Source organism: Chlorella variabilis (assembly GCF_000147415.1).
Source record: "Chlorella variabilis unplaced genomic scaffold CHLNCscaffold_3, whole genome shotgun sequence".
Taxonomy (NCBI): domain Eukaryota; kingdom Viridiplantae; phylum Chlorophyta; class Trebouxiophyceae; order Chlorellales; family Chlorellaceae; genus Chlorella; species Chlorella variabilis.
This window is the reverse complement of record NW_005435085.1, coordinates 1206840-1230640: the sequence shown is the minus strand read 5'-3', so window position 1 is coordinate 1230640 and position 23801 is coordinate 1206840. Positions and strand designations below refer to the sequence as shown.

Below are 23801 nucleotides of genomic sequence, written 5' to 3'. Positions count from 1 at the left end.
CCCTGGGCATCACAAACATGTACTTCCTCAAGGTACGCAGGGCAGAGCAGGCTGGAGGCAGCCGCCAGCTGGGCGGGCAGCGCACCTTGGCCAGCAGCCGCCCGCGCCGCGCGGCCCCGCAGCGCGACGCCCGCTCGCCTGCAGGGCGCCTGCGGTGGTTGCCTGGCTGGGCTGTCTCGAGCCTGGCTGCCGTGCTGCTGTGCCGCCGCTCTGCCCGCAGGCGCTTCCCGAGTGGCCCAACGTGCTTTCCACGGGGCACACGGCGGCCACGCTGCCGCCCTCCAGCAGCAGCGACCGGCTGGAGGAAGCAGCTGGCAGTACCGGCAGTACCGCCAGCTTACACGCCTCTGAGTCGGGAGCCAGCATAGGGAGCAGCGGCGGCGGGTACGGCGGCGGAGGCGGCGGAGGCGGCGGCGGCCTCGCCGCCGGTCGGCAGGGCGGCGGCACCAGCCGGCTGGGCGGCATGCTGCGGCGGCGGCCGGCCACGCCTGCGGCGCTGCTGTCGGAGCCTCTCGATCACTGCTGGATGGGGTACAAGCCACTCAGCAGGCCAGACAAGCCAGTGCTGCAGCGCCTGGTGCACCCGCAGCCGTCGGGTGAGAGCAGCAGGGCTGCTGGGCAGCCTCCCCGGGGCAGCCTCAGGGGCACTTGGCCGCCCTCCCAGCGCCCCCACCGCCCCTCGCTCACGCGGCGCAGCCGCCTCCCCGCTGGCTGTCTCTCTTTGTCCTGCCTGTCCTGCCCACCCTCCCCAAGCACGCTGCCCTGCCCCGACCATCCCCGTGTATGCTTGCTTTGTGTGTGCCTGCGTGCATCCTCCTGCTGCAGACCCCGCGGACCGGTGGCGCCGCCTGGCTGCCGTCAACTCCTCCATGCTGCGCCGCCACTTCCAGGACCTCACCAGGGCCCTGCTCATGCCGCTGCTGCCCTACCTGACGCCCACGCTGCCGCCGCCGCCGCCGGCGGACGCGGCCGGCGAGCCCCCTCTCGGTGAGCGGGCTGGTGCTAGGGCTAGGCAGCAGGGGGTGGTATCACCTGGCACCTAGCTGCCTGGCTGCGTATTGACCTTCCCAAGCACACAGCCCGTGACCCCCTGCACCCCGCCTCGCCCTCCGCCTGCCCCCGACACCCCACGCTGTCGCAGCCTCGCCGCAGCAGCCGCCGCCGCTTGCGCAGCTGGACGTGCCCGCGCTGCTGGCGCGGCTGGGGTCCAAGGAGGTGGTGCTGCCGCAGGCGCTGCTGGAGCGCTTTGGCGGCCAGCGCGGCCTGCTGGCCTTTTACGAGCGCTTCCTGCGCTCCCCCAACCTGGTGGCCTTCCTGCACCTGCGCCGCCTGGCGGCGGAGGAATGGCAGCGCCAGGAGTGGGCGGCGGCGGCCAGGGCGCCCCAGGAGGAGCTGCTGTCGGTGGAGTCTTTCTTCCTGCTGGAGCAGCAGCTGGCCAAGGCGCAGCAGCAGCCGCAGCAGCAGCAGGGCGACGGCGGCGGCGGCGGCGAGCGGGGCGGCGCCGCGGCGCTCGCCGACCAGCTGCAGGAGAAGCTGCGGGTGGCCTTCAGCGCGCTGCCGCCCGACCTGCAGCAGGCCATCCTGCACACGCCCTCCCATGCCGCTTTCCTGGGGGACCAGCAGCAGCAGGAGTGGCTGCTGCAGCAGGCACAGCTGGGTCAGCAGGCAGGCGGGGCGGGCACGCCCGCCGCCGCCAGCACTTGACACGCATGCTGCGACGGTGACGGCATCGCACAACTGTGACACTAATCTACACAGGCAAGCGCCGCAGCTGTGCCAGGCATTTGGAGGGCCCTGCTGGGGGCATTAGTGGAGTGCTGGCACCACCCTCGGTGGCGGCTGCACATGAGCCAGCAACTGCCCAGGCAGCTTCGGATGTGTGTGGGACGTCATCTTTTTGGTTATGGGTATCAAAAGTATTATTTGGGACGCCAGCAAAGGGCTCTTGTTTGCGTCACAGTGGGTCCACCTGGCAAGCACCTCTTCACGCAGCAGCCCCCGCGAGCCCAATGGATCGCGCATCCCTCGACGCCTGGATTTCCGCTTCCCGATCATCGCTGCCACGCTCCTCCCTGCCGTGGCGCGTGGTCACAAGAAGGATCTGATTTGTGCATGTCTGTCCCCTAAGCCACCTCCTCCACCCCGCAACGCCTCCATCGGCCATATTGCCGCTCTTTACCGCAGCCACAGCCCGCACAGCTCCTCAGGAGGCGTGGGTGGAGACCAGCAGATCTCCCTCCCATTTCTTCACCCCGCTCCCTTGGCGAGCTGGAGACCCCAAGGGGCCACGCTTCGCGCTGTTGAGGCGCTGGAGCGCTTTATGAGCATGGCCAGCCCCAGCCGTTCTTCCTTATGGGCGGCGGGCACAATCACCATGGCGCTGCTGGCATGCATCTTGCCGGCGCACCCAGCAGCAGCCAGGTCGCTCAGCAAAGGCCAGGTAATGCTGTTGCATTGCACCATGGCACATGTGATCAGCACCGTGCGGTGCCCGGCAGCGGGCGGTCTGTGGTTTCGCCGCTGCTAGGGTTTCCGCACGTCCTGGATGCCTCCTCCGCAGCCGCCCACCGCCCTACCAGCGCATCCTGGCAGTCTGGTGGAGCCCTCATCCCCTCCCCTGCTGCCGCCGCCTGTGCAGAAGCCCTACCGCACAGCGCCGGGGCGCCTCATCGTCAAGCTGCGCCCCGATGTGGTCGCCGCCATGGATGATGGCGCCAACGGCCTGCGCTTCACGCGCCAGGCTGGGCTCCCCAACGCCGGCGTGTACAGCATCCTGGACGGCTCGGACGTGCATGCCAAGGCGAGGGAGGTGTCCCAGCTGCCAGGTGGGTGGGCGGTGAGCGGGCGGGCGAGTGGGGTGTGCTCTGCAAGCCGACGCGGTGCACTCGCCGCGGTACACGCAGCTGGCTTGTGTGGTGCCCTGCTCCCTGCCGACGGCAAGCACCTCACCTGGCGTGGCCTGGCCTTCTTCGTCCTTTCCTTCTTGCAGCCGTTGAGTTTGCTGAGCCGGACTATCTGGTGAGAGTGGACTGGGTGCCCAACGACAGCCTGCTCAAGGCGCAGTGGCACCACAGCACCATCAGCAGCCAGGTGGCGTGGGACGGCAGCAGGGGCAGCGGCGAGATCAAGGTGAGCGAGAGATGGGGAGGGGTCCAGGCTGGCGCCCGCCGTCGTGCCTGCTGCGGCACATGTGGCAGCGAGCGGGGGCGCTGCAGACGCCGGGAGTGGGCATTTGGGCAGCCCCGGCACTGGGCTGATGTATGCTTGCTGTGCTGCCCCGCTGCACGTGCTCCCCCACAGGTGTGCCACATTGACAGCGGCATCCGTACAGACCACCCCGACCTGGCAGGCCGCGTCTTTGCCGGGTGGAACCTGGTGCCGGAAGTGCAGGCAAGGGCTTTGCCAGCTCGCTGGGCTTTGGGCGCTCTTCCAGGGCCCCTGGTACTGCCGCCTGCCCGTCCAGCCCAACCGATCTGCATGCATGGCTGCTGTTCCTGCGCGGCTCTGCTGCCTGCAGGACTTTGATGCTGACAGCCCCTCCCCCGACTCCCCAGCCTATAAGGACATCAACGACACATACGGCCACGGCACCCACACCGCCGGCATCATCGCCGCCGTCGGCAACAACGCGTGAGTTCGCTGCCGGGCACCCCAGCCAGACAGACAGACAGCCAGCCAGGTAGCCAGCCAGCAGGCTGGGAGGCTACCCTGCAAAGTGTCTGCAGCCAACCAGGGGGCTGCTGCCTGGCGCCTGCCGCTCGTACCGTTCTGACAAAAACAGGTCCCCTCTGCAGGCTGGGCGTGGCGGGTGTGGCCATGGATGTCAAGCTGCTGGTGTGCCGCTTCATCTGGGACGACGGCTTTGGCAGCATCAGCGATGCGCTTGAGTGCCTGCGGCTGTGCCGCGAGGAGGGCGCCACCGTCAGCACCAACAGCTGGGGCGGCGTGCCGCAATCGAGTGAGTGGCATGGGGCGCCTTGCACGGCCGCTCCACCGGCGGCACGCCGTCAGCGCAGCCGCCGATTGCCTGGTGCCTGCGCACACATGACTAGCTTGCTTGTCTAGCCGCTGACGCTGGTGTGCATGTGCTGTGCCTGCTGCACGCTGCAGAGGCCATCGACGCTGCGCTTCGGGAGATCAAGGCCGCCGGCATGCTGTTTGTGGTGGCTGCCGGCAACCAGGGCACAGACCTGGATGCCCGCCCCGCCTTCCCCGCGTCCTCAGAGTGAGTGTGAGCAGGCGAATGGCTTCAGCTCCTTGGCACAGGCAGAATTGGCGCCCTGTCATTCAGGTGCAGACCCGCCCCTGTTCTTGCCCCGCCTTTCTCACTGCTTGCTGCTTGGCGCCGCAGGATGGACAACATGATTGTGGTGGGGGCCAGCACGCGAGCCGACGACCTTTCCTCCTTCTCAAACCATGGCCGGTGAGGCGGCGGCGGCGGGCCTGGGCAGGGCCACCTGCCCTGTGCTGCCTCCCTGGGTCCCTGTTATTGGTTGGGCCGGTGGAGGCTGGCACCTGGGGTGGCTTGTCCTCCCTGATCTGCAGTCCTCACACCTGTGCCGATGACCATGCCTGCAGATCCACGGTTCACATGCTGTCGCCGGGCGAGCAGATCCTCAGCACCACGTACAACAACTGGTGAGGGCTGCCCCGATCGCTGCGCATGCGGCAAGCCGCTTGCAGCCCGGGCAAAGCACGCAGCCCGCATGCGCCGCCTGGTGAGCGCTGGTTGTGAGTGCCGCTGGCCTCCCCGCTGGCCCCATGAAGGTATGGGGCCATGGATGGCACCTCCATGGCCTGCCCCCTAGTCGCTGCCTCGGCAGCGCTGCTGCAAAGCGCAGCGTTGAGGTGAGGCGGCGCCGCTGGGCAGCTGCGTGTCAGCCGCATGGCCTGCACCCCTGCCCGATGCCTGGCGCCTGCTGCACCGCACCTGGGCGGCGCCCTCTCTCGCCATCTCCTCTGCTTCTTGACTCGCTGTTGGTGGCCCACGCCGCACCACTTCCGCTCCCGCGTGGTTGCAGCCAAGGCGTTCAGCTGTCGTACGATCAAGTCAAGAGGCTGCTGCTGAGCACCGTGGACCCCAGCCCCGGCAAGGGAGCCACCGCCACCATCACGGGCGGGCGGCTGAACATCGGGGCCGCCATGCAGGCGCTGAGCCTCCTGCTGCAGCAGCAGGGGCAGCCAGCGCTGCCGGGCATGGCGCTGGAGGCGGCCGCACAAGACGACCTGCGGCGCACAATGCTGCAGAATGAATGGGGCCAGGAGCTGCTTCAGGCGGGAGGAGATGGCTCAGAGGACGATCCTGATGTGGAGTCCTCCTCTCTCTCCGCAACGGAGGAGCAGGAGCAGCAGCAGCAGGAACCGGATGAAGAGCAGGCGGAGGAGGCGGAGCCGCTGTCTGAAGCTAGCCGAGCAGAGGGCCGTCGGCGGCTCAAGGATAGGCTGTTCCCGCCGGCGGGCTAGGGAGCGGCGGCATCGGGATGCGCTGCGCAGCGGACACACCAGCCAGCGCCGGAGGCCATGCAACGCGCCAGGTAGCGCTTGCCCTGCAGCTTGCATGGCACAGGCCGGCCCACCGCTGTCCAGCCGCAGCCGATAGATAGGCCCCCCCAACAGCCTCCCTTCAAGACAATGATATAGGATTCTTACCAATTAGTTTTGCATAGGCAGTGTCGTCATTTCGCTAGGTAACCACCCTCCCATTCTCATCTCGTTGTGTGCCCCCTCCCCTGTTCCTGTACTCGCCCCGCCCCCGAGCACGCCGCTGCCTGGCGCCCGCCCCATTTCATGTGCAGCACACCGGCACCCCTTCTTTCAACCAATTCCTTGTTTCCCTCCCTTCTCTGCCTCTCCTCCGCTCTGCTTGCCACCGACACCACCCCTCATCAAGTGTGCACAGTCCCTGTGCACACATTCAAATGAATGAGACATGAACATGCCTGGTGGGCACGTGCATAGCCTTCCCAATCTCGCCGATTCCTGATCTGTTCCTGGCGACTGGCGACTGGCTGATACGGCCGTCGCCACCCTGCTTTTGACGCACCCATGCCTAGTACTAACATGGGCCGGGCCGCAAACCCTCTGTAACTGCGGTTGCAAGGTAATATCGAGGTGCCACCAACCCTTGGCAGATCAAGAGCCAATGCACCGCTGCGGGCTGCTCTGGACTGCCACGAAAGGCAGGCGTGTCCAAGCCGGGTCAGAGCCCGCCCAGTTTGTCCTGAATCTCCTTGCTCGCGCCGGCTGCCAGGCCCTGCAGTAAAGCAGGATGGCAGTGGCACCGCGTGAGGCGCTCCTCACCAGGGGGACGAGCCGTGCCAGGAGCGCAACCCAGCGCCCGCTCCTTGTTCCAGACGCAAGCCGGGGGCATGCACGGCGGGGGGCGCCCTGCACCCCCAGCCTCTCATCACACTAGCCAGCCACCCCACCTTCATCAGCATCTCGGTCATGGCGCTGCTGCCGCCCTCCTCAAACTTGCAGGTCAGGCACGTGTCCTGGCTGCCGACCGCAATGCGGGCGCCCGGCGCCACCATGTAGCTGACCTGCAGGCGGCGGCCGGTCCAACGCCAGGGATAGTCAGGGATGATCGGGCAAGGGAGCGCTGGTGCCACGCATGACGCCCAGGGGCAGCGCCAGCAGGCCGCGCTGCAGCTCATCACCCCGGGCCGCAGCTCGACGCCGTCCAGCCAGCAGTGTGTGGGCGCCAGCAGGATGTCGGGGTCGCCGCTGGTCGCGGTGCAGAACAGGCGGCCGCCCCGCCACTCCAGCCGCGCGTGCTGCGCGGCGACGTTGCTGCCCTCCAGCTGCACGTCAGCGTCGGCAGCACTGCCTATGACAAGCGCGGCTTGCGGCATGGCCATGCTGGTGCTGCAGGGGAGCGTGAGGGTGACGGGCGGCGCCGCCGCCTTGCCGCCGCCGGCTGCCGCTCGCGCTGCCGCGCGCTGCCGCCTGCCGCCCGCCTCCAGCACCGCGTGACGCGCTGCGGGTTGCCGGCCCGCAGGAAGGAGGCAGTGCTGCTTGGCTGCCAAGCAGCCGAGCTGCGAGGCGGTGCATCCGCGCAGATGCATATGTGTCGCTGCGTTGGCGGGTGGAATAACTGCTGCGTGGCTGTCGGTGGCGATGGTCAGGTAATGCGAGGGAATGAGCAGGGCAGCCCAATCAACGCCATGTCATCCCCCGCCCGAGGCGCAAGCGCATGGCCCAGTGCTGTCCTAAACCATCGCTTGTCCGTCCGATAATTGACACCTTGCCCGATAAAAACATCAAATGAGACAATGTAGTCAGTGTGTGTCAGGTGGCGTGCATCAAAGGAGCACACTGCTGTCAGTGGTGGGCGCGGCAGCCGGGCAGGGCAAGGGCGCTGGTCACCCTGCCACCCTGCCACATCAACGCTGCGGGAAATTCCAGCCGTCAGCTCCACGATCCTGGTGCATCACTTGAAGAACTGCAAGCAGGATCCGTAGGCGTGTACAGCTCGGTGAGACTGGCACGCAGCGGCACTCGCGACGGCAGGCATCGGCAGGCGAGCAGGGAGGGAGCAGGCCTCCACCCCCCACCTGTTGATACATGTGATTGGCCTGTGAGAACTTCCGGATGCCAGAGTTGGTGAGGCTGCCCAGCTGCAGGTAGTAGAAGCCGCAGGCATCCCACGCGGTCGGCAAGGCGGCAAGGGAGGTCCACACATTCCTTCAAGGAGACAGCAGCAGGCAACCAGCACTGCCAGCAGCAGGCGTGCAGCAGATGCGGCAGAGAAGCAGCGCCAGCCGCGGCACCTGGTTTGCAATCCCGTCGAGGCCGGTGGCCTCCAGCGCCGCATCCTGCGCCTGGTTGGCCAGCGGGGCTGCCACAAAGTTGCCAAAGGCATCCTTCGCCATGTGCGCTCCCACCTGCGGAAGTGACAGGTGTGGGGGCACCGAGGGCACGCCATTCAGACCCCGCAACGCCCCCGCCCCACGCCATCCTGTGCACCCACGTGCATGGGAGGGAGTGCACCCCCTGCAACCCCTGCCGCGCCGCCCGCCCTGCCCCGCACCTGCTGGATGGCCATTATGCAGGCCAGGATTGCGGTCCAGTCGACGCCCGCCGCCACGTCCACCGCCATCTCGCTGCCGCCGCCCAGCGCCGCATTCATGATCAGCGCCTTGGTGGACTTCTGCGCCACAGCCACCAGCTGGCCCTGGGGGTTCTGCGCGGCACCAGGGCAACAGGGGAACAGGAATTTGAAGACTGCCGGTGAGAGCAGCAGAATGAGCAGGCCATTTGCATCGAGCTTGGAGAGCGATGGGCTGGCGCCGAGGCAGCCGCAGGGCACAGGGCCACCTTAAACTGCAGCGTGCGGCCCGCCAGGTCTGCCTCAATCTCGTACACAACCTCGGAGCCCTCGCCTTGGCACACCTGCACCCAGCACAGCACAGCGGCATTCGGGAGCAGCACCGGGCGGCGGCTGCGTGTCCGCCAGATGCGGCCAATACGGGCGCCCCAGGCCGCTGCTGCCTGGCCGCCTGCTTCCCCCTCATCCCCGCCGCCGCCCCGCACCTCCATGTTGTGCCGCACGCTCATGGTGCTCAGCCGGCTCTTGTTGCCCACGCTGAAGAAGACCTGGGCGCCCTGGTAGTCCACCACATGCTGCCGCCCGTGCCTGCTCAGCGCCTTGGGCCGAATTTTGAAGCTGGGCATGCCATGGTAGCCTGCACACGGCGGCGCACAGCCGGGCCGGGCAAGTGAGGGGGGCGGCAGCAGCGCTCAGGGTGGCGCAAGCGGCCTGTGCTCACCTGTCACCCATGTCAGGCTCTTCCATTCCAGCCGCTGGGGCTGGTTGGAGAGGCCCAGCGGGTCAAGCGATTCGTACGGGTTCTTGCCCTCGTGGTGCGACACGCAAACCAGGTGGCCCTGCATGCCAACAGCGCACGGAATGCAAGGGAGCAGTAGGGGGGTCGCAGCCTGTACCGCCCCAACCGACGGGGCGACGCAAGCTCGGGTCGACGCCGCAGGCTGCTTTGTCCCAGCCGCCTCACCTCTTTGTTGAAAATCCGGAAGTCGTCGCCACTCAAATGGGCCTTCTTGAACACAAATTGCTGCGGAGCACTGGTGAAGTGGCCTGCGGCAGGCGGAGCGGTGGCGTGGGCGGCGGCACGGTGGCTGGGATGGCAGCTTGCGGAGGGGCAGCGTGCGAGGGCTGGCGGGCTGGCAGCGTTGTTTCAGGCGCCTGGGGGTGGCACCAGGGCGATGTGAAGTTCTAAAGATCTCCCGAGCTCATGAGATCTTCACTCAGAAGAGACCCTGTACATTCATATGACAAAAGGGCGCACCTGCGAACTTCAGGCCGCGCGAGGCATCTTGTGGCACCAGCTCGGGGCAGGGAGGTCCCAGCACAAGCTCGATGGCGAATTGCGGGTCGGCCTGCAGCTTCTCTACCTCCGTCATGATCGCAGGCAGCACTGCAATGAGCCCCAGAGCTGTAACCGCTCTTGAGCGTCGTTTCGGCAAGGTGTCCAGTCATGCCACGCAATTCAGCAGCACCACCAAAATAGCCCGTCTCGTCCCCTATGATCAATCCCACATGATGGGGAGAGCCTGAATTCTGGAGCAGGGAGGTGTTCAAAACGCCATGCTGCTTGTCGCCATCACCCAGCGCCTGCTTCTGGGTCTGACTATCTCGCTGACGCTCCTGGCCGCAACTGGCACGACCCCCGGGCATGCCAGCAACTCCCTCGCCACCCCCACTGGTCCGCCGCCGCCGCTCCCACCCTCTGGCCACCACCCCTTTGGCGACCGCGCAGACCGGCTGCTGCGCCAACTGACCCTGAGCGAAAAGATCGGCCAGATGAGCAGCACCGCGCCGGCGGTCACCCGCGCCGGCGGGGAGCAGCTGATTCCCGCATTCGAGTGGTGGTCGGAGTGCCTGCACGGAGCCAAGGTCGACAGCGCGACAGAGGGCGGCGCGACCATCTTTCCACAGGTCAGAGGCATTGCCACTGGCACTTGCCCCGGCATTTGCAAAACTGCTGCAGCACTGCCGGGCAATGCACGGCGTTCTCCCAATGCCCCTTGCCCTGCAGCCCATTGCACTGGCTGCCAGCTTTGACCGTCAGCTGGTGCAAGACGTGGCGTCAGCCATTGGGGACGAGCTACGGGCCAAGAGCAACGCCGCCGAGCAGCAGGGCCTGGGGCCCAGGTGGGGCTGGGTGGGGCTGGAGCCTTCATGCGGTGCCAGGGGCACATGTGAGGGGCCCTGGGAAATGCCACTGCGCGACCCTGGCTCCCCCTTATCTCGTTGCTGCTGCACCACCCCACCGCACCCACGCACCTGCACATGCCCCGCAGGATGACCCACTGCTTCGGCCCCAACATCAACCTCTTCCGCGACCCGCGCTGGGGGCGGGGCAGCGAGACGAGCGGGGAGGACCCGGCGCTGACGGGAGCCTTGGCCAAGGCCTTTGTGCGGTGAGGAGGGGCGGGGCTGGGGCGGCAGCAGTGTGACACCCCATATCGCCCAGGCCAGGGCGCAGCTTCAGCGTGCATCCTCCCCACCTGCACGCCGCCGCTGGCCTGCATGCCGCCGCTGGCCTGCGGCCTGCACCCCACCGCTGCCGCTGCCGCCGCCGTGCTGCGCCGTGCAGGGGCCTGCAGGGCAGCCACTCGCGGTACCGCAAGGCGGGCGCCACCTGCAAGCACTGTGCCGCCTACTCTCTTGAGGAGTGGGAGGGGGTCTCGCGCTTCGAGTTTGATGCGCGGCTGGATCCCAGGCGGGTGGCCGGCTGGCCTTGCCGGCTGGCAGCCCGCTGCACGGGGTGTCCCTGCTGCTGCTGACTGTCTCCCATTGCCAGCCTGGGTGAGCCACCTGAGGCAGCGGCGATCTATGGTGGACCATGTCGGCCGCTGCTGCTGCTGGCGTGCGCCTGGCATGTGTGTTTTGACTCGAGGGGTGCTGACGTGTGTAGGGACGTGAGGGACAGCTACCTGCCCGCCTTCCAGGCCTGTGCCATTGAGGCAGGCAGCGCCAGCGTGCTCTGCAGCTACAATGCAATCAACTCTACCCCCGCCTGCGCCAACCGCTGGCTGCTCCAGGAGCAGCTGCGGGGGCGCATGCAGTTTGGGTGAGGGAGCGGCGGCATGCGGTGCAGGACGTGGCATCTTTCATGCGCCATGCAAGCTAGCAACCAGAGGATGCCCCCCTTGCCTGCTCACAAACCCTGGCCTCCTCCTGCCCTTTGTTTTACAGCGGGTTTGTGGTGAGCGACTGTGGCGCCATCAACAGCATCACAGGTGCTAGAGGGGCTGGAGGTTGACCACCTGTCGTCTGCTGCCGCCAAGCTGCTGCCGGAGCGGACCCCAAGCTGCCATCGTCGCATGCTCTGCCCCATGCCCTGCGCCGCCACTGCAGAGCATCATGAGTGGGCCAAGACCCACGCAGAGGGCTTTGCGGCAGCGCTCAGGGCAGGCACCGACCTGGCATGCATGGACTACAGCCACATCAGGCGGGCAGCCAGCTGGGCTGCGGGCAGAGGTGGCGGCAGCTGCAGGCGGGAGCTTGGGCAGGGCTCAGCCAGGCAGCGAGCTGGCGCTACCGCACTTCACAGCCCTGGCTGGGTCGTGCTTCGCACCCCTCGCGCAGGCAGAGTTTGGAGCAAGGATTGGTGACCGAGGAGGACATCGACACCGCCGTGCACCGCCTGCTGCTGGCCAGGTAGCCGGGGCCAGCCGTTTTGAGGTTTGTTTGGCCCTCGCTGCTGTGCACTGCCCTTCACCACTGCACGACTGGCTACCGCCGCAATTTGAAGCGCTCTTTCACGTGCCTTGCGTCTGCAGGTTTGCGCTGGGCCACTTTGATGGTCCTGGGGATGACAACCCGTACCGCCGCATTCCGCCCAGTGTGGTGGGCAGCCAGGCGCACTTGGAGCTGGCCCGCAGGGCTGCAGCCGCCTCCACAGTGCTTCTGAAGAACGACCCTCCTGCGCCGCACGTAGCAGCGCCGCTGGCAGCCACCCCGCTGCTGCCCCTGCGCTTGGGGCAGCTGCGGCGGCTGGCTGTGCTGGGACCGATGGCCAACCGCTCTGGTGAGCCTGGACCGGAAATGTGCTGCTCTGCTCCTGCCGATCGGATGGTCGCCTTCGATTCGCTGGTTTCGCCAACTCTCCTGCCTGGTATGACCGCTGTACCCCCTGATATGACTGCTGTACTGCAGAGTACCTGTTGGGCAGCTACTATGGATACCCCTCCAGGCAGGTGACGACACCCTATCAGGCCATCGCTGAGCGAGTGGGGGCTCACAACCGCCAGCTGCATGCCGGCGGGGGTTTTAATGGCCGCGGCGTGCAGCTGGAGCTGCTCACCGGCGCGGAGGTCATGGGGACAGGTGGGTTGGTGGAGGCGGTACTCGGCGTGCCAGGTAGCTGCTTTGGCGGCCAGCCCCACCAGCCCGCGTGCCTCTGCCTGCCCTGTCGCAGGCGCGGAAACGGATGCGGCGGTGGCGGCCTGCCGGCGCTCCGATGCCTGCATCTTCTTTGTTGGCACGACCGCGGTGTGGGGGGGCGTGCAGGAGGTGTCCCGCTTTGGCACCCTTCCGCTGCTGTCGCCAGCGGTAGAAGGGGAAGGGTGGGACCGCACAGACCTAGGGCTGCCTGGCCGCCAGCTCAGCCTCATCCAGGTGGGGCCGGTGGGGGCAGGGCTGCGGAAGCCGAGCGGGCATGGCGCGCGCCGGGCATGGCGGCATGGCACCGCTGCTCGCTGGCACCCGCCTGTGCCTCGCACCACCCCGCCGATAATACCTGCCGCTGCGCTGCGCATCTGCGCTCCTTGCCTGCCTTCCAGGCGGTGGCCAAGCGCAGCAGCACCCCCATCGCTGTGGTGCTGGTGCATGGCGGCCCGCTGGATGTGGAGTGGCTCCAGCGCAGCCCCCGGGTGGCTGCCATCCTCACGGCCTGGATGCCTGGGCAGGCGAGCGCACGTGCATGTGCTTGTGCATGTGCTTGTGATGCCGTGCGTGCCGCAGCATGTGACCCACCACAGCCTGCATGCTCCCCCGCCCCGGCCATGCAGGGCGGCGAAGCCGTGGCAGACGTGCTGTTTGGTGACTTGTCGCCAGCAGGGCGCCTGCCCATCACCTTCTACTTCCAAAACTACACCGCTCAGTCCGACTTTGCTGAGATGAGCATGCGGCGCTGGCCAGGCCGCACACACCGGTACCTGCAGGCAAGGGGCGATGCACGTGCATGGCTGCTCCTCTTGGCCTGCGCAGCCCACCCTGCCCTCCTTCCGTGTCCCTGCAGGTGCCTGCGCTGTACCCTTTCGGGCACGGCCTCTCCTATACCACCTTTGCCTACTCTGGCATGGAGGCTGCAGCAGCACGGGGAGCTGCATTAGCGGCAGCAGCAGCAGCAGCAGCAGGGCCTTTTGGCACCACCACCAGTCATAGCATGGGGAGCAGCGGCCAGGCCCCGCTGCTGCATGTGTCGCTCAGCGTCGCCAACACGGGAGGCAGGGCATCCGATGAGGTTGTCCTGCTGCTGCTCAGCCTTGTCAGCACCCAGCAGCAGCACGGGGAGCTGCAGGGACGAGGCCAGCGCTGGTGGCTGCCGCTCTGGCTGCGGCCTGTCCTGGCTCCACGCCCTGCTGCTACCATCAGGACGCCGTGTACTGCCTATACCAGCGGCGATCTACCGGGAGACCTGCCACGGCAGACACTGGCTGGGTTCAGGCGGATCCAGGCTCTGGGCCCCGGCGCAGCAGCCACCATTGGCTTCAACCTTACAGCTTGCGAGTTTGTCCCGTTCTCCCCCTTGGGCGGCAGCAGCAGCTGCGGCAGCCGGGAAGGGGGGTGCCAGGCGGCGGTGGAGCCGCCGCCATACTGCGGGGACTACCTGCTGAGAGCTGGGGACCAGCAGCTGGTGGTCAGGCTGGAGCAGAACGCTGGCGGCGCAGGGCGCACAGCCAAGCGATGAGGCTCAGCTGGTAGTTGGGCCGCCTTGAGTCTCACTCCTCTTTGCAGCGGATGCCTTCCACATCGTGCCAAGGAAACACAAGCAGACGCGGCCCCGGGTGCCTCTGGCAGCTTCTGGCTCACCTCGAGCGCCCACAGCACTTCGGCAGGCAGCAAGCACTCGGCAGAGGCGTCGAGGTGGCCAAGTAGCACTGGCAATCGAGCGCCCTATCGGATCAAGGTCAGCAAGCAGGCCAAGAAGCAGCGGGTGGCACAGCGGGCAGCTGAAGCCGCACACACGCGGCAGGAAGAGGAGCAGCAGCAGCACCAGGAGTAGCTGGCTCAGCAGGGTCCAGCAACGAGGGGAGGTCTGGCACCCCAGCAGCCTCCTTTCCCGTTAGCATGCGCTGCTTCACATCATGTATTCCCTGCTCCTGCTTGTGTCCATCAAACTTGTGTCCATCCAGAGCATGGTTTGATCAGCAGAGTCTGTAAAGACCTTTCACACAACATGGTGCTGCTCATTGGCGCTTGCCTCGCCCTTGGGGGCTGGCGGCCGCGGTTGACACCGCCCGCCGCCTGGCTGGGAGCTGCTCCCCTGCCCTTTGCCCTTGTGTGAATGCAGGAAGGCGCGGAGGAGGTTTGCCGTGGGAGCAAGAGCGAGGTGAGGCGTCGCGACAGGGCCGCCACCACCCTCCATAACCTGCTCTCAGCTGCCAGCAGCTCCATGGCCAGCATGGCCTGGCTGCTCGCCAGCTGTTGCCTGTCTCATGCTGCCATGCCGGCCGCCCCCTGCTGGGCCGCGATTGCCGTCCCGGGCACGGCTTGGGGCAGAGGTGAGAGTGCGGCATACGCGACGGCTGGCGCCATGGCAGAGCGGGTGGGCTCATGCGCTGGTGTGTGGGGCCCGTGATATTGCTCCACCAGGCCTGGTGCCCGGTCCAGGCGCGGCAGGAGGAGGCGCCGGCCTGGTGCTGCAGGTGGGCTTGTGTGGCTGTCTGTGTGTTTGCCGGGTTGTGACCTGGCAGGAGTACATGTGAAGCGTGAGTGTCTCTCCCTCTCGCCCAGGCGGCGGAACGGCGGCGGCGTGTGCTGGGGCCGATCTAGATGACCTGCTGGGACGCCTTGGAATCAGCTCATACCTGGCTCCGTCCGACCCACAGCTGCCCGAGCAGCACACGCCGCGCATCCCGCTGCCGCCCCCGCCGCCGATCCCTCTGCACAGCTGCCTTTCTTCTTGTAAGGTTGCATGCCGGCGGAGCGATAGGGCAACCGAGTTGCGCGAATGAATTCACAGGGGGCACTGGGCGGTAGAATTGTTTGGATATCACAGATCACTGAGATCGAGCATCTTCTGCGGCTGCTGTGGTTCACGTCATGCCAACGACGCCGGCGACAAGGAGGAGGGCTCCCAGCACAACGCCCTGCAGCAGTGATGAGGTGTGGGGGTGAGGAAAGGCCCTCTTTCAGGCCGCCTGGGAGCAGAGACTGGGAGCACAGACTGGCCAGGGCAGGCCTGCCGCTCCGCAGGACAGGCGCACGGGAGCCGCAGCGCGTACCTGGATTGAGTGCATGGCAGATGCACTCTCCACGATGGCCTCGGTGGTGGTGGGGGTGGTGGGTGCCTGCTCGCCTCCCTGGCCACTGGCCTGCTGGGTCTGGGCGGCGGTGTCGCCAGCGCCGCCGGCCGCCGTGCCGCCGCCGCCGCCGGGAGTGGCGCACGCACAGGAGGAGGAGATGGAGCCGCCGCTCTCCTCACACTTGAAGTCGCTCACGCTGCCGGGCGGGCAGGCGCAGGCCTGGCGGGCCTGCTCACAGGCAGCACTCGAGGGCTCGGCATTCACGGTGAGCAGCGTGCCTGCCACTGCCAGGCAGAGGAGGGCGCTCTTGAGGGTCATGGCGTCCAGGAATCGAAGCTGGAATTCAAAAACAGCAGCGTTTGGGAGCGTCTCTTTCTTGGCAGTTCCAACCGGTTGGTAAGAAAACGTGCGAAAGGAAGGCCCAGGAACCTGCACCTCTCCCTCTCTTTGCCATTTACACCTGTCCACAGCACAATGAAGCTCCTCACTGCCTCGCTCCTGCTCTGTGCCCTGCTCCTCATCTCGTCCGAGGCCCTGGTGCGGGCCCGGGAGAGCGAGTGGTGCGCCGAGCAGCGCCGCCAGTGCAAGAAGAGCTGCCCCGAGGGAGCCAAGCTCGACTTCTCCTGCCGCGACCAGGACGGTGAGCGGGCGGCGGCCGTCCCGCCACCTGCGGGTCTACCACTCGCCAGCTTGTCGACTCAGCCTGGCCATGTCTTGCCCCTCCCTGGCACACCACACAAACAATCCTTGCTGTCGTGCGTGTTGGCCTGTGCAGGGGCCCGCGGCTCGTCTTGCGCCTGCGCTTCAAACGGCGGCTCCTCGGCCAGCATCAGCTCCTCCTCCTCCTCCTCCAGCTCCTCCTTTGCTTCTGCACCCACTGGGAGCAGCTCTGGCAAGGGAGAGGCAAAGGAAGCCGAGTCCTGAGGCCAGCTGCGGCAGTGACAGCACCAGCTGGCAGCGAATGGCGGCAGCAACGCAACTCCCTTTGGTAGCGTGGCCCAAAGTGCGATCCTCCTGAAGAAGAACTCTCTCGGCCTTGTGTTATAGTGGACGATCGGCAGAAAAATCTCAGTGCGGCACATGATTGCAGGCGCTAGCAAAAGAAACAGTGCAAAACTGAGGGGCGCCGCCGCCCGGCGCAGTGTAAATGAAATGCGTCAATCGATGGACCAGGGAAGCCACATCCAAAACTCTTCTCGTCGCTCATATCGAATCGTTCGGAAAGGCACACACGATGCGGGGCAGCTGTAAGGTGCTGCGCCAACGTGTGCCTGCTCGCCTCGGCGTCACCGCTGGCGGCTGACGACGATGGCACCAGCCCGCTCACACCTTGGCCGCGGCAGGCAGCTTCTTCTCCAGCGTCGCCGCCCGCCACCGCCGGATCCACTCCCGCGCCTCGGCCACGTTGGCGGGCACATCCTCACCGCCTGCCTCGGCGGTGCCGCCTTGCTTGGCTTTCCAGGCCGCGATCCAGGCGCGCGCCTCGGCGACGTTGGCGGGCGCGCCGCCAGCTGCCGCGGCAACCTTCTCCCGCCCGTCGCTGGTCACCGTGATGCTGCTGGCCTGCGCCGCATCCTTCTCGTCCCGCACGCGCCCGCCGCGGCCCGCAGCCACAGACTTGATCACCCGCACATCTGCAGGCAGGGGGTGAGGGGTTGGCAGGTGGGTAGGTTCTTCACTCTTTGTTACAGGCCCCGCTGCTGCTGCTGCTGCTGCTGCTGCCGCTGCGTCACAATCGCCCCGCACCCCATGCGCTACCCTCCCACGCCCCACCACCAGCCCCTGCTCACCAGACAGAATCTCCTTCTTGCGCTCCTCGCTCACTGGGGCTGGGGGAGCCACGGGCGCGGGGAAGGGCTCCAGCCCCACCCTCTGCCGCAGCCGGTCCTCGGCGGCGCCCAGGAACAGCCTGCACGGCGGGCGCGCCAGGTGGCAGCGCCGCGGGTTGCCACGCGAGCGACACAGCACAGGAGGCGAGCCCCGGGCCTGCACCTGAGCCTGGGCAGGGCCTGCGCAAGGCCCAGCAGGGCAGCAGCCACGGGACCCGCAGCGTGGCAGCCCAGGGAAGCCAGCCGCCCGCCCACCCTCACCTCAGCTTGTCCTGCTGGCTCATCTTCTTGCCCGCGGCATCCGCCGACTCCTGGCGCCGCAGCTCCAGCGTCTTGCCCGCGGCGGCGGGGGTGCCCAGCGCCGCCACCACCACCGTCGACAGCTCCTCTCGGCTGATGCGCCCGCTGATGCGGTCGCCTGCAGGCCAGGCGTGGGCCAGCTGGGGTCACGTCTCGTGGTGCATGCGAGAGCGAGAGCGATGGCGCCAGGCAGGAGGGCAGGCGGCAGGCGGCGGGAGGTGCAGCGGAGAGGTGGGGGTGGAGGGAGCACAGCCCCGCAGCACATGGCTTCTGCCCCTTCCTCACCCACCACTTCCTTCCAACCACACGCAAACACACACACAAGCCCCGCACCCACCCTGGCCAGCCTCCAGCAGGAAGTCTCCCGGCTCAGACTCGTTTGTGAGGCCGGTGGGGCGCAGCACGCTGTAGGCCAGGCCAGAGGCACGCACCGCCGCCTCGCCTGCAGCCGGGGCACGCAGCGGCAGCAGCACGCGGTCAGCTGGGCGGCACGGTGCAGCGCAGGGCAGGTCTCTCCAGTACATTACCAGGGGCCCCACACAGGCGCAGGCCGCCCTCCCACCTGTGTACTTGTGGTTCAGCACACCGCCGGGGTTGAGCTGCACGGGCAGGAGGAGGGAGGCAGGCGGGCAGGCGGGCAGGTGGAGGCAGGCGGGCAGCTCGTGGGCGCCGGTCGAGGTCCCCTCCGTCGCCCAACGCACGCAAGCACCGCAACTCGCCGCCCGCCCACTAAGAGACGCCACACGCGCGCCCACCCGCACCTGCACAATGGGGATGTCCTTCTTGCGCGCCTCCTCGTCGTTGCCCACCTTGGCGTTGCGCTCCACGCCCGCTGCACAGAGCCCGGGAGGAGGCGCGGCAGGGGCGCGGCAGCAGCGGTCAGCGGGGGGGGGGGGCGCGCGCGCAGCGGCATAGCGGCACGGCGGCGCAGCTGGCGGCGCCAGGAAGGGCCAGGGCTAGGGGCCAGCGGGCCAAGGGTAGAGGTTCAGGGGGCTTTGGGCGATGCCAGGTGCCAGCTGCGCCAGCCCTGCCAGCCGCCCCACCTGAGCTGCGCCAGCGCTGCCAGCCGCCCCACCTGAGGAGACCATGAGCAGCTGGGGGCGGGCGTCCCTGTAGGCGCGGATGCCGCCCTCGATGGCCAGCTCAAACTTGCCGGCGCGGTACCGCGGGTTGGGGAAGCCGTTGAAATCGAACCTGGGGGGAGCAGGCGCAGGTGAGGTCGGCAGGGCGAGGGCAAGAGGCGAGGGCAAGAGGCGAGGGCAAGGGCAAGGGGAGGGGCAGACATGCCAGTGAGCCGAGCTCCCTGGGGGCCTGGGCTGCTGCTCCGGCCATTCCCCACGACCACTGCATGGCCGCACAACACACACAATCCACATGTACCACCACACACACACACACACACACACACACACCTGCTGTACACCAGGCCAAACTGGCGGATGCGGGCGGGGTCGATGGGTGGGGCGCCTGGCACGGTGCGGGCACGCTTGACCAGCACAAATTCGTGCCAGGGGATGAACACAGAGGTCCAGTCGCCGCCCGGGTTGGTGTCGAAGGTGGCCTGGGGGCGGGAGGGAGAGGGAGTGGTGCAGATAGGCAAGGGGTTAGGTGGGAATATAAGGGAGGAGTGTGAAGGTGCGGAATGGGCAAGTGGTGATGGGCTGCGACAAGCCGGCTGGCAGGGGAAGAGCGCCATAGCAGCTGCAGCTACCTGATAGGTGTCCTCGGGAACCTCAGACTGGGCTTCCTGCGGGCAGGCATGGAAGAGGGAGGGGGCACAGTCAGGGAGGGGAGCGCGTGAAGGGAGGGCCGGGGGATGCACAGGGAGGTGGCGGGCACAGTGTGCGCCATTCCCGGCAGGCAGGGTTGGGCAGGATCCGCTGCGACCAGAAGGGCTGCCAGCCGAAACTATCAGAACAACATCCAGTGGGCGCCCAGCTCCAGCCTGACAACACTCACGGTCTTGATGTTGAGCTTGAACTGCAGGCAGGGCCAGAGCGAGTGCGGTGATGGTCAGAGCCTGGGAGGGAGGGAGGCAGGCGCCCGGCAGCCTGCCTGGCCCCCAACCCCACCGGCTTCCCCTCCTCCCCGCCAGGCTCCCCGCAACCCCACTACACCTTGCCCTTAGCACAACGGAACGGAAAGATGCCCCTGATCGTGCGTGGCAGGCGCAGCGGCGCTCACCGTCTGCCCGCCGTCCGACTTGACCCGCAGAGCAATACCGTCGTAGGCGGAGAGGTCCAGAGGCTCGGGCTTGGTGCGGGCCCCGCAGAAGCCGCCGCCATCCACAATCAGCTCGCCTGCAGAGATGGCGGGGGCAGGGCGAGGGTGGGTGGCAGCGGCGAGGTGGGGGGGCAATGTGCGAGGGTGCAGGATAGGCTGGGCTGGTGGGACACGTCAGCAAGGGAAGAGCAAGCAGGGAAGGGCGCTGGTGCGGCGGCAGCCTCTCTGCATCGGTGGCATGCCATGCATCACCCCGGCACCTGTCCAGACGGCGCCGCTGCCGTCCTCTGCCGCCGCCAGGCCGCTGGAGCTCTTGCCGCCCATGATCACATCGTCCAGCCTGCACCAGCACCCACCCAGGGGCAGCAGCGGCAGCGGCAAGGCACCTCTGCTGCCTCGCCAACGATCCGTGGGCATCCCGGCTCTCCCCGAATCCTGCTGGCCATCCCCTGGCCACCGCTGTCCACAGTCGCACTTTTCCTGCTCGACGCTGCAGCACACCGCACCACAGCCTGTCCACACACCGACAAGCCACCTGCAAGCCACCCCATGAGGCCGCCACCCCCACCTGCCCACCCGGCCACCCACCAGCAAGCCACCACACCCACCTCTGCCACTTCTGCAGGTCCTCCGCCGACCGCATGCGCACCACGCCCTCCGAGCGGCGCTCGGCAGGGTCCAGGCACGCCGCGGCGGCGGCCGCCACGTTTGCCACGCCCGCAGCATCCACCCGCTCGGAGGTCATGTCGTCGAGGTAGCTGCGGGGGTGGGGGAGAAAGAAAGGAGGGCAGGAACAGCGTCCAAGTAAGGCAGGGGCAGGGGCAGGGGCCAGCGCAGAACAAGAGAGGGATGGGCAGCATCACAGGGACAGGTGGCGGAGGTGTCCGGGCGGGCAGACGGGCAGGTCAATGCGCGCAGCTGCCGGCCCTGTGCCGGCTGCCGCCGCCGCCGCGCTCACCCCATCTGCCCCTCGGCGGTGCGTCCAAACACGGCGCCCACCGCCGTCACCACCTGGCTGACCCCCTCAAACATCAGCGGGCTGAGCGTGTCCGGGTTGGTGATGTCCACGCCGCTCTCCACAAACAGAATGCCGGCGCCGCCCGGCTGCCGCCCCTCCACCAGCCCCGCCTTGCCAAACACGTCCCGGGCGCGGCCGGGGGAGCGCACCGCCGCCACCACCGTGCGGCCTTGCGCCAGCAACTGCGCGCGTGGAAGGAGAGGGAGCAGGGGGAGGCGGCAGGAGGCCCAATTGTGGGTGGCGCCGGCAGCCAGGTGGAATGTGGCTCGGCTGCTGTCTGCGCGGGCTGCCAAGGCGGAGGCTCCGGAGCACCGCACCCAGCTCACCTCCTGCACCACGGTGCGCCCCATGCGCCCCGTGGCTCCAAACACCAGCACAGCGTCCTCTCGGGGCAGCTTGCCACCAAACCCGCCGCTGCCGCCGCCCTGCCGCCCCGCCTGCCAGATGGTGCCGCCCTCCTGCGACTGTGCCACCGCATAGGCAATGCCACCAATGGCTGCCAGCACCACCGCGCCGCCAGCCAGCAGCGCCTCTTGCGGGACATCCGCAAAGGAGATGGCACCCTGCAGGCGTGGGCTGGTGACGGTGCCAGTGGGTGCACGGCCGGTGCCAGTGGGTGCACGGCACGGGCCAGCGGCAGGCGGCAGCGGCGGGCGGCAGGCAACAGCGGCGCCCGGCTATCGGCGCCGCATTCACATCCGTACCACACGCTAGGAGTGGGCTCTGGGCATTGTTTGCCACTGGCAAGCCACCGCACACACCTGCACGAGAGCATCGCCGAGGGAAGCCTGCACGTGCCGAAGGCGCCTTCCAACAGGCCTGGAAGCCGCGATCCTGGGCTTCAGCAGGGCGGGAGCCCGCAGCAGGCCCGCGCTGACCAGCATTGCTCGTTCTCTACCACCCAGCAGCCGCTGTGGGACAAGGGGCGATCGAGAAAATGGAATAAGTGCTCACGGGATGCCGCCAATTGGGCAATGCGCCACTGGCGGCATCTCCTGGTGTCCGTCCCGCAGCGCCGGCATGGGGGCGCTCGGCGGGCGGAGCGGGCTGCACATCATCGCATCCTCCTTTCCCCTCCTCCTTTTTCTTCTCAAGCATCTGGTTACACAAACTCGCGAAAACTCGATCAACAGATTCAATCATGCTGGCAAAACTAGCAGGCAATGTGGTGAAAACGTGTTGGTTGCAGGTGGGTCCCATCAAGAAGCAGGTGAGCGGGGCGTCGTATCATCATCATGAGGTGGCAGAAAGGGGGAAGCGAACAACATGAGCAAGTCTGGTGCGAAGGGAGCCGAGGGGGGTGCACGCAGGGGAGAGGGGAAGAATGGGGGTTGCAATGAGCTAGCGGGCTAGGGAGAGACAGTGCAGCGAGAGATGAAAGGGGGTCTGGTTCGACACGTATGGGCATTGTGCGGGCCTGGCCTGGCTCAGGCGCAGGCGCAGTCCCGCCGTCTTCATGGGTTTGGTCGCTGTTCGGGTGCGCGAAGGTACCTGGTGGGCTGGTAAGCTGGGGTTCGTCAGTGCCTGGCAAGAAAAGTCTAATGTGAGGGTTGCTGGGGAGGTGGGCGCGGCCATGAGGCCTGCAAGAACCCCTGGGGCTTGAGAATGGAGGTGGAGAGGAGGGGCGCAGTGCAGGGAGCAGCGGGTTTGTGTGAGGGCGTGTTTTTGCAAAGAGAGCGTTGGTTTGGGCCGGGAGGGGGCAAGAGCGCGTCGGGGCGCTTCTTTCTCAACTGAGCCGGCAGGGTAAGGTACAGAACAATCAGAGGGAGATGGGGAGGCGGGCCGCCAGCCGCGCTGCGCATGGGTGTCACCCCAGCAGCAGGCAGGCAGGTGCCACGCCAACCGGGGAGGAGGGTTTGAGAGGGGGCATCAGAGGTGCAAGAGCGCGGCGCAGCCGGCGCTCTGCCAAGAGGGAGGGGGGCTGAGAGGGCTGGGTGCGCGAGATAGATACCAAGAGAAGCGAATGGGGGTTGGGCGTCACCGAGACCATCTGTATGCTTGTAGGTGGAGGCACAGAGAAGCAAGGGTCACGGGTGAGCAGAGAGAGGCGCACGCAGCGCATGGGAGAAGGTCTGAGGGCAACGAGTGTCGCGAGGAAGAATTAGGGGCAGGGGATTGGAGACGACGAAAGAGGGGGGTCTGACGAAAGGGGGTGGGTCAAAGAGGATGGGGGGGCCCTCACTGTAGGGCATGCACACTGTGCATCGGCTAGTATCCTAAAGTACACACAAAGGGGCGGGCTGGGGCCTGGCGCAGCATCTGGGAGGCTGACAGTGGCAGCGCGCCTGCAGCGGGCCAGCTCAGAAGATGCCGGCGCGGATCATGAGCGTTCCGGCGGCAGCCACGGCGGCCGACAGCGCGGCGGCCGCCGCCTGCTGGCTCTCCACCGCGCGCACGCCCTCCTTGCACACGCCGTCCAGCAGCTGCGCCAGGCGGGGGAGGGCAGCGGGCAGCGCCACGGCGGGTCAGCACGGCACACGCCAACAGAAGGCAGCAGGGCGGGCCGCCAGGGCAGGGGCTGCTCCGGCCCGGCACAAGCCCAATGCCGCCGGGGCAAGGCTTGCCGGCGCAGCCTGCTGCCGGGAGCAGCCCGCCCTCCCCCTCCGGCTCCCCTGCTGCCACCCCTGCTGCCGCCGTGGCTGCCGCCGCCGTTCTGCGCCGCCATCTGACACACCAACTCACCGACTGCGTGACTGAGTTGGTGGGTACGCCGGCGCGCCCCATGTCGCGCGCCACCTCCATCGCCCGCTCATACTGGTGCGCGCGGTCGCAGGCGGCGATGAGGGCATTGTAGACGTGCACGCTGGGGGCCAGGCCCGCGGCCGCCATGCGGTCGCGCACCCGCAGCGCCGCGCGCCAGTCGCCCTTGAACGAGTGCGCCGCGATGAGGCCGCAGTAGGCGTAGTCGCGCGGCGCAAAGCCTGCGGGGGTGG

The 23801-nt window shown here is 67.5% G+C and overlaps 7 protein-coding genes across 7 annotated transcripts in view; 3 read left to right on the top strand and 4 right to left on the bottom strand.

Annotated features, from left to right (window-relative positions):
* The window catches only part of CHLNCDRAFT_140656 (hypothetical protein), a gene marked incomplete at both ends in the record, with an annotated part of 3846 nt that extends 2142 nt beyond the window's left edge, over nucleotides 1–1704 (top strand). The window contains 3 exons of the mRNA XM_005850865.1: nucleotides 221–596; nucleotides 826–987; nucleotides 1142–1704. Coding sequence (XP_005850927.1) covers nucleotides 221–596; nucleotides 826–987; nucleotides 1142–1704 — 1101 coding nt within the window. The remainder of the gene's footprint in view (nucleotides 1–220; nucleotides 597–825; nucleotides 988–1141) is intronic.
* Nucleotides 1705–2374: 670 nt separating this feature from the next.
* On the top strand, nucleotides 2375–5463 carry CHLNCDRAFT_140655 (hypothetical protein; the record flags this gene model as incomplete). Its single annotated transcript, XM_005850864.1, has 11 exons — nucleotides 2375–2440; nucleotides 2639–2825; nucleotides 2990–3129; nucleotides 3301–3375; nucleotides 3518–3630; nucleotides 3795–3958; nucleotides 4111–4225; nucleotides 4352–4423; nucleotides 4579–4638; nucleotides 4768–4848; nucleotides 5022–5463. 11 exons carry the CDS (start codon nucleotides 2375–2377, stop codon nucleotides 5461–5463), a joined length of 1515 nt encoding a protein of 504 aa, XP_005850926.1.
* A 736-nt stretch (nucleotides 5464–6199) lies between these two features.
* On the bottom strand, nucleotides 6200–6860 carry CHLNCDRAFT_140654 (hypothetical protein; the record flags this gene model as incomplete). Its single annotated transcript, XM_005850586.1, has 3 exons — nucleotides 6200–6253; nucleotides 6429–6542; nucleotides 6660–6860. 3 exons carry the CDS (start codon nucleotides 6858–6860, stop codon nucleotides 6200–6202), a joined length of 369 nt encoding a protein of 122 aa, XP_005850648.1.
* A 572-nt stretch (nucleotides 6861–7432) lies between these two features.
* CHLNCDRAFT_140653 (expressed protein) lies at nucleotides 7433–9423 on the bottom strand (the record flags this gene model as incomplete). Its single annotated transcript, XM_005850585.1, has 9 exons — nucleotides 7433–7444; nucleotides 7557–7619; nucleotides 7773–7886; nucleotides 8033–8185; nucleotides 8320–8394; nucleotides 8536–8687; nucleotides 8772–8889; nucleotides 9015–9097; nucleotides 9309–9423. The coding sequence occupies 9 exons, from the start codon at nucleotides 9421–9423 to the stop codon at nucleotides 7433–7435; spliced, it is 885 nt and encodes a 294-aa protein (XP_005850647.1).
* A 337-nt stretch (nucleotides 9424–9760) lies between these two features.
* Nucleotides 9761–11252, top strand: CHLNCDRAFT_10945 (hypothetical protein; the record flags this gene model as incomplete). The annotated part of the gene is made up of 6 exons (XM_005850863.1): nucleotides 9761–9958; nucleotides 10059–10174; nucleotides 10324–10443; nucleotides 10620–10721; nucleotides 10923–11096; nucleotides 11222–11252. Coding segments are annotated over 6 exons (741 nt in total), but the record flags the coding sequence as incomplete, so codon positions are not given.
* A 5569-nt stretch (nucleotides 11253–16821) lies between these two features.
* CHLNCDRAFT_140649 (hypothetical protein) lies at nucleotides 16822–21752 on the bottom strand (the record flags this gene model as incomplete). The annotated part of the gene is made up of 16 exons (XM_005850584.1): nucleotides 16822–17132; nucleotides 17289–17407; nucleotides 17589–17745; nucleotides 17965–18069; nucleotides 18190–18226; nucleotides 18389–18459; nucleotides 18703–18821; nucleotides 19040–19188; nucleotides 19339–19374; nucleotides 19587–19607; nucleotides 19812–19927; nucleotides 20111–20190; nucleotides 20459–20608; nucleotides 20809–21050; nucleotides 21195–21431; nucleotides 21630–21752. 16 exons carry the CDS (start codon nucleotides 21750–21752, stop codon nucleotides 16822–16824), a joined length of 2073 nt encoding a protein of 690 aa, XP_005850646.1.
* A 1416-nt stretch (nucleotides 21753–23168) lies between these two features.
* The window catches only part of CHLNCDRAFT_140648 (hypothetical protein), a gene marked incomplete at both ends in the record, with an annotated part of 5001 nt that continues 4368 nt past the window's right edge, over nucleotides 23169–23801 (bottom strand). The window contains 2 exons of the mRNA XM_005850583.1: nucleotides 23169–23291; nucleotides 23551–23789. Coding sequence (XP_005850645.1) covers nucleotides 23169–23291; nucleotides 23551–23789 — 362 coding nt within the window. The remainder of the gene's footprint in view (nucleotides 23292–23550; nucleotides 23790–23801) is intronic.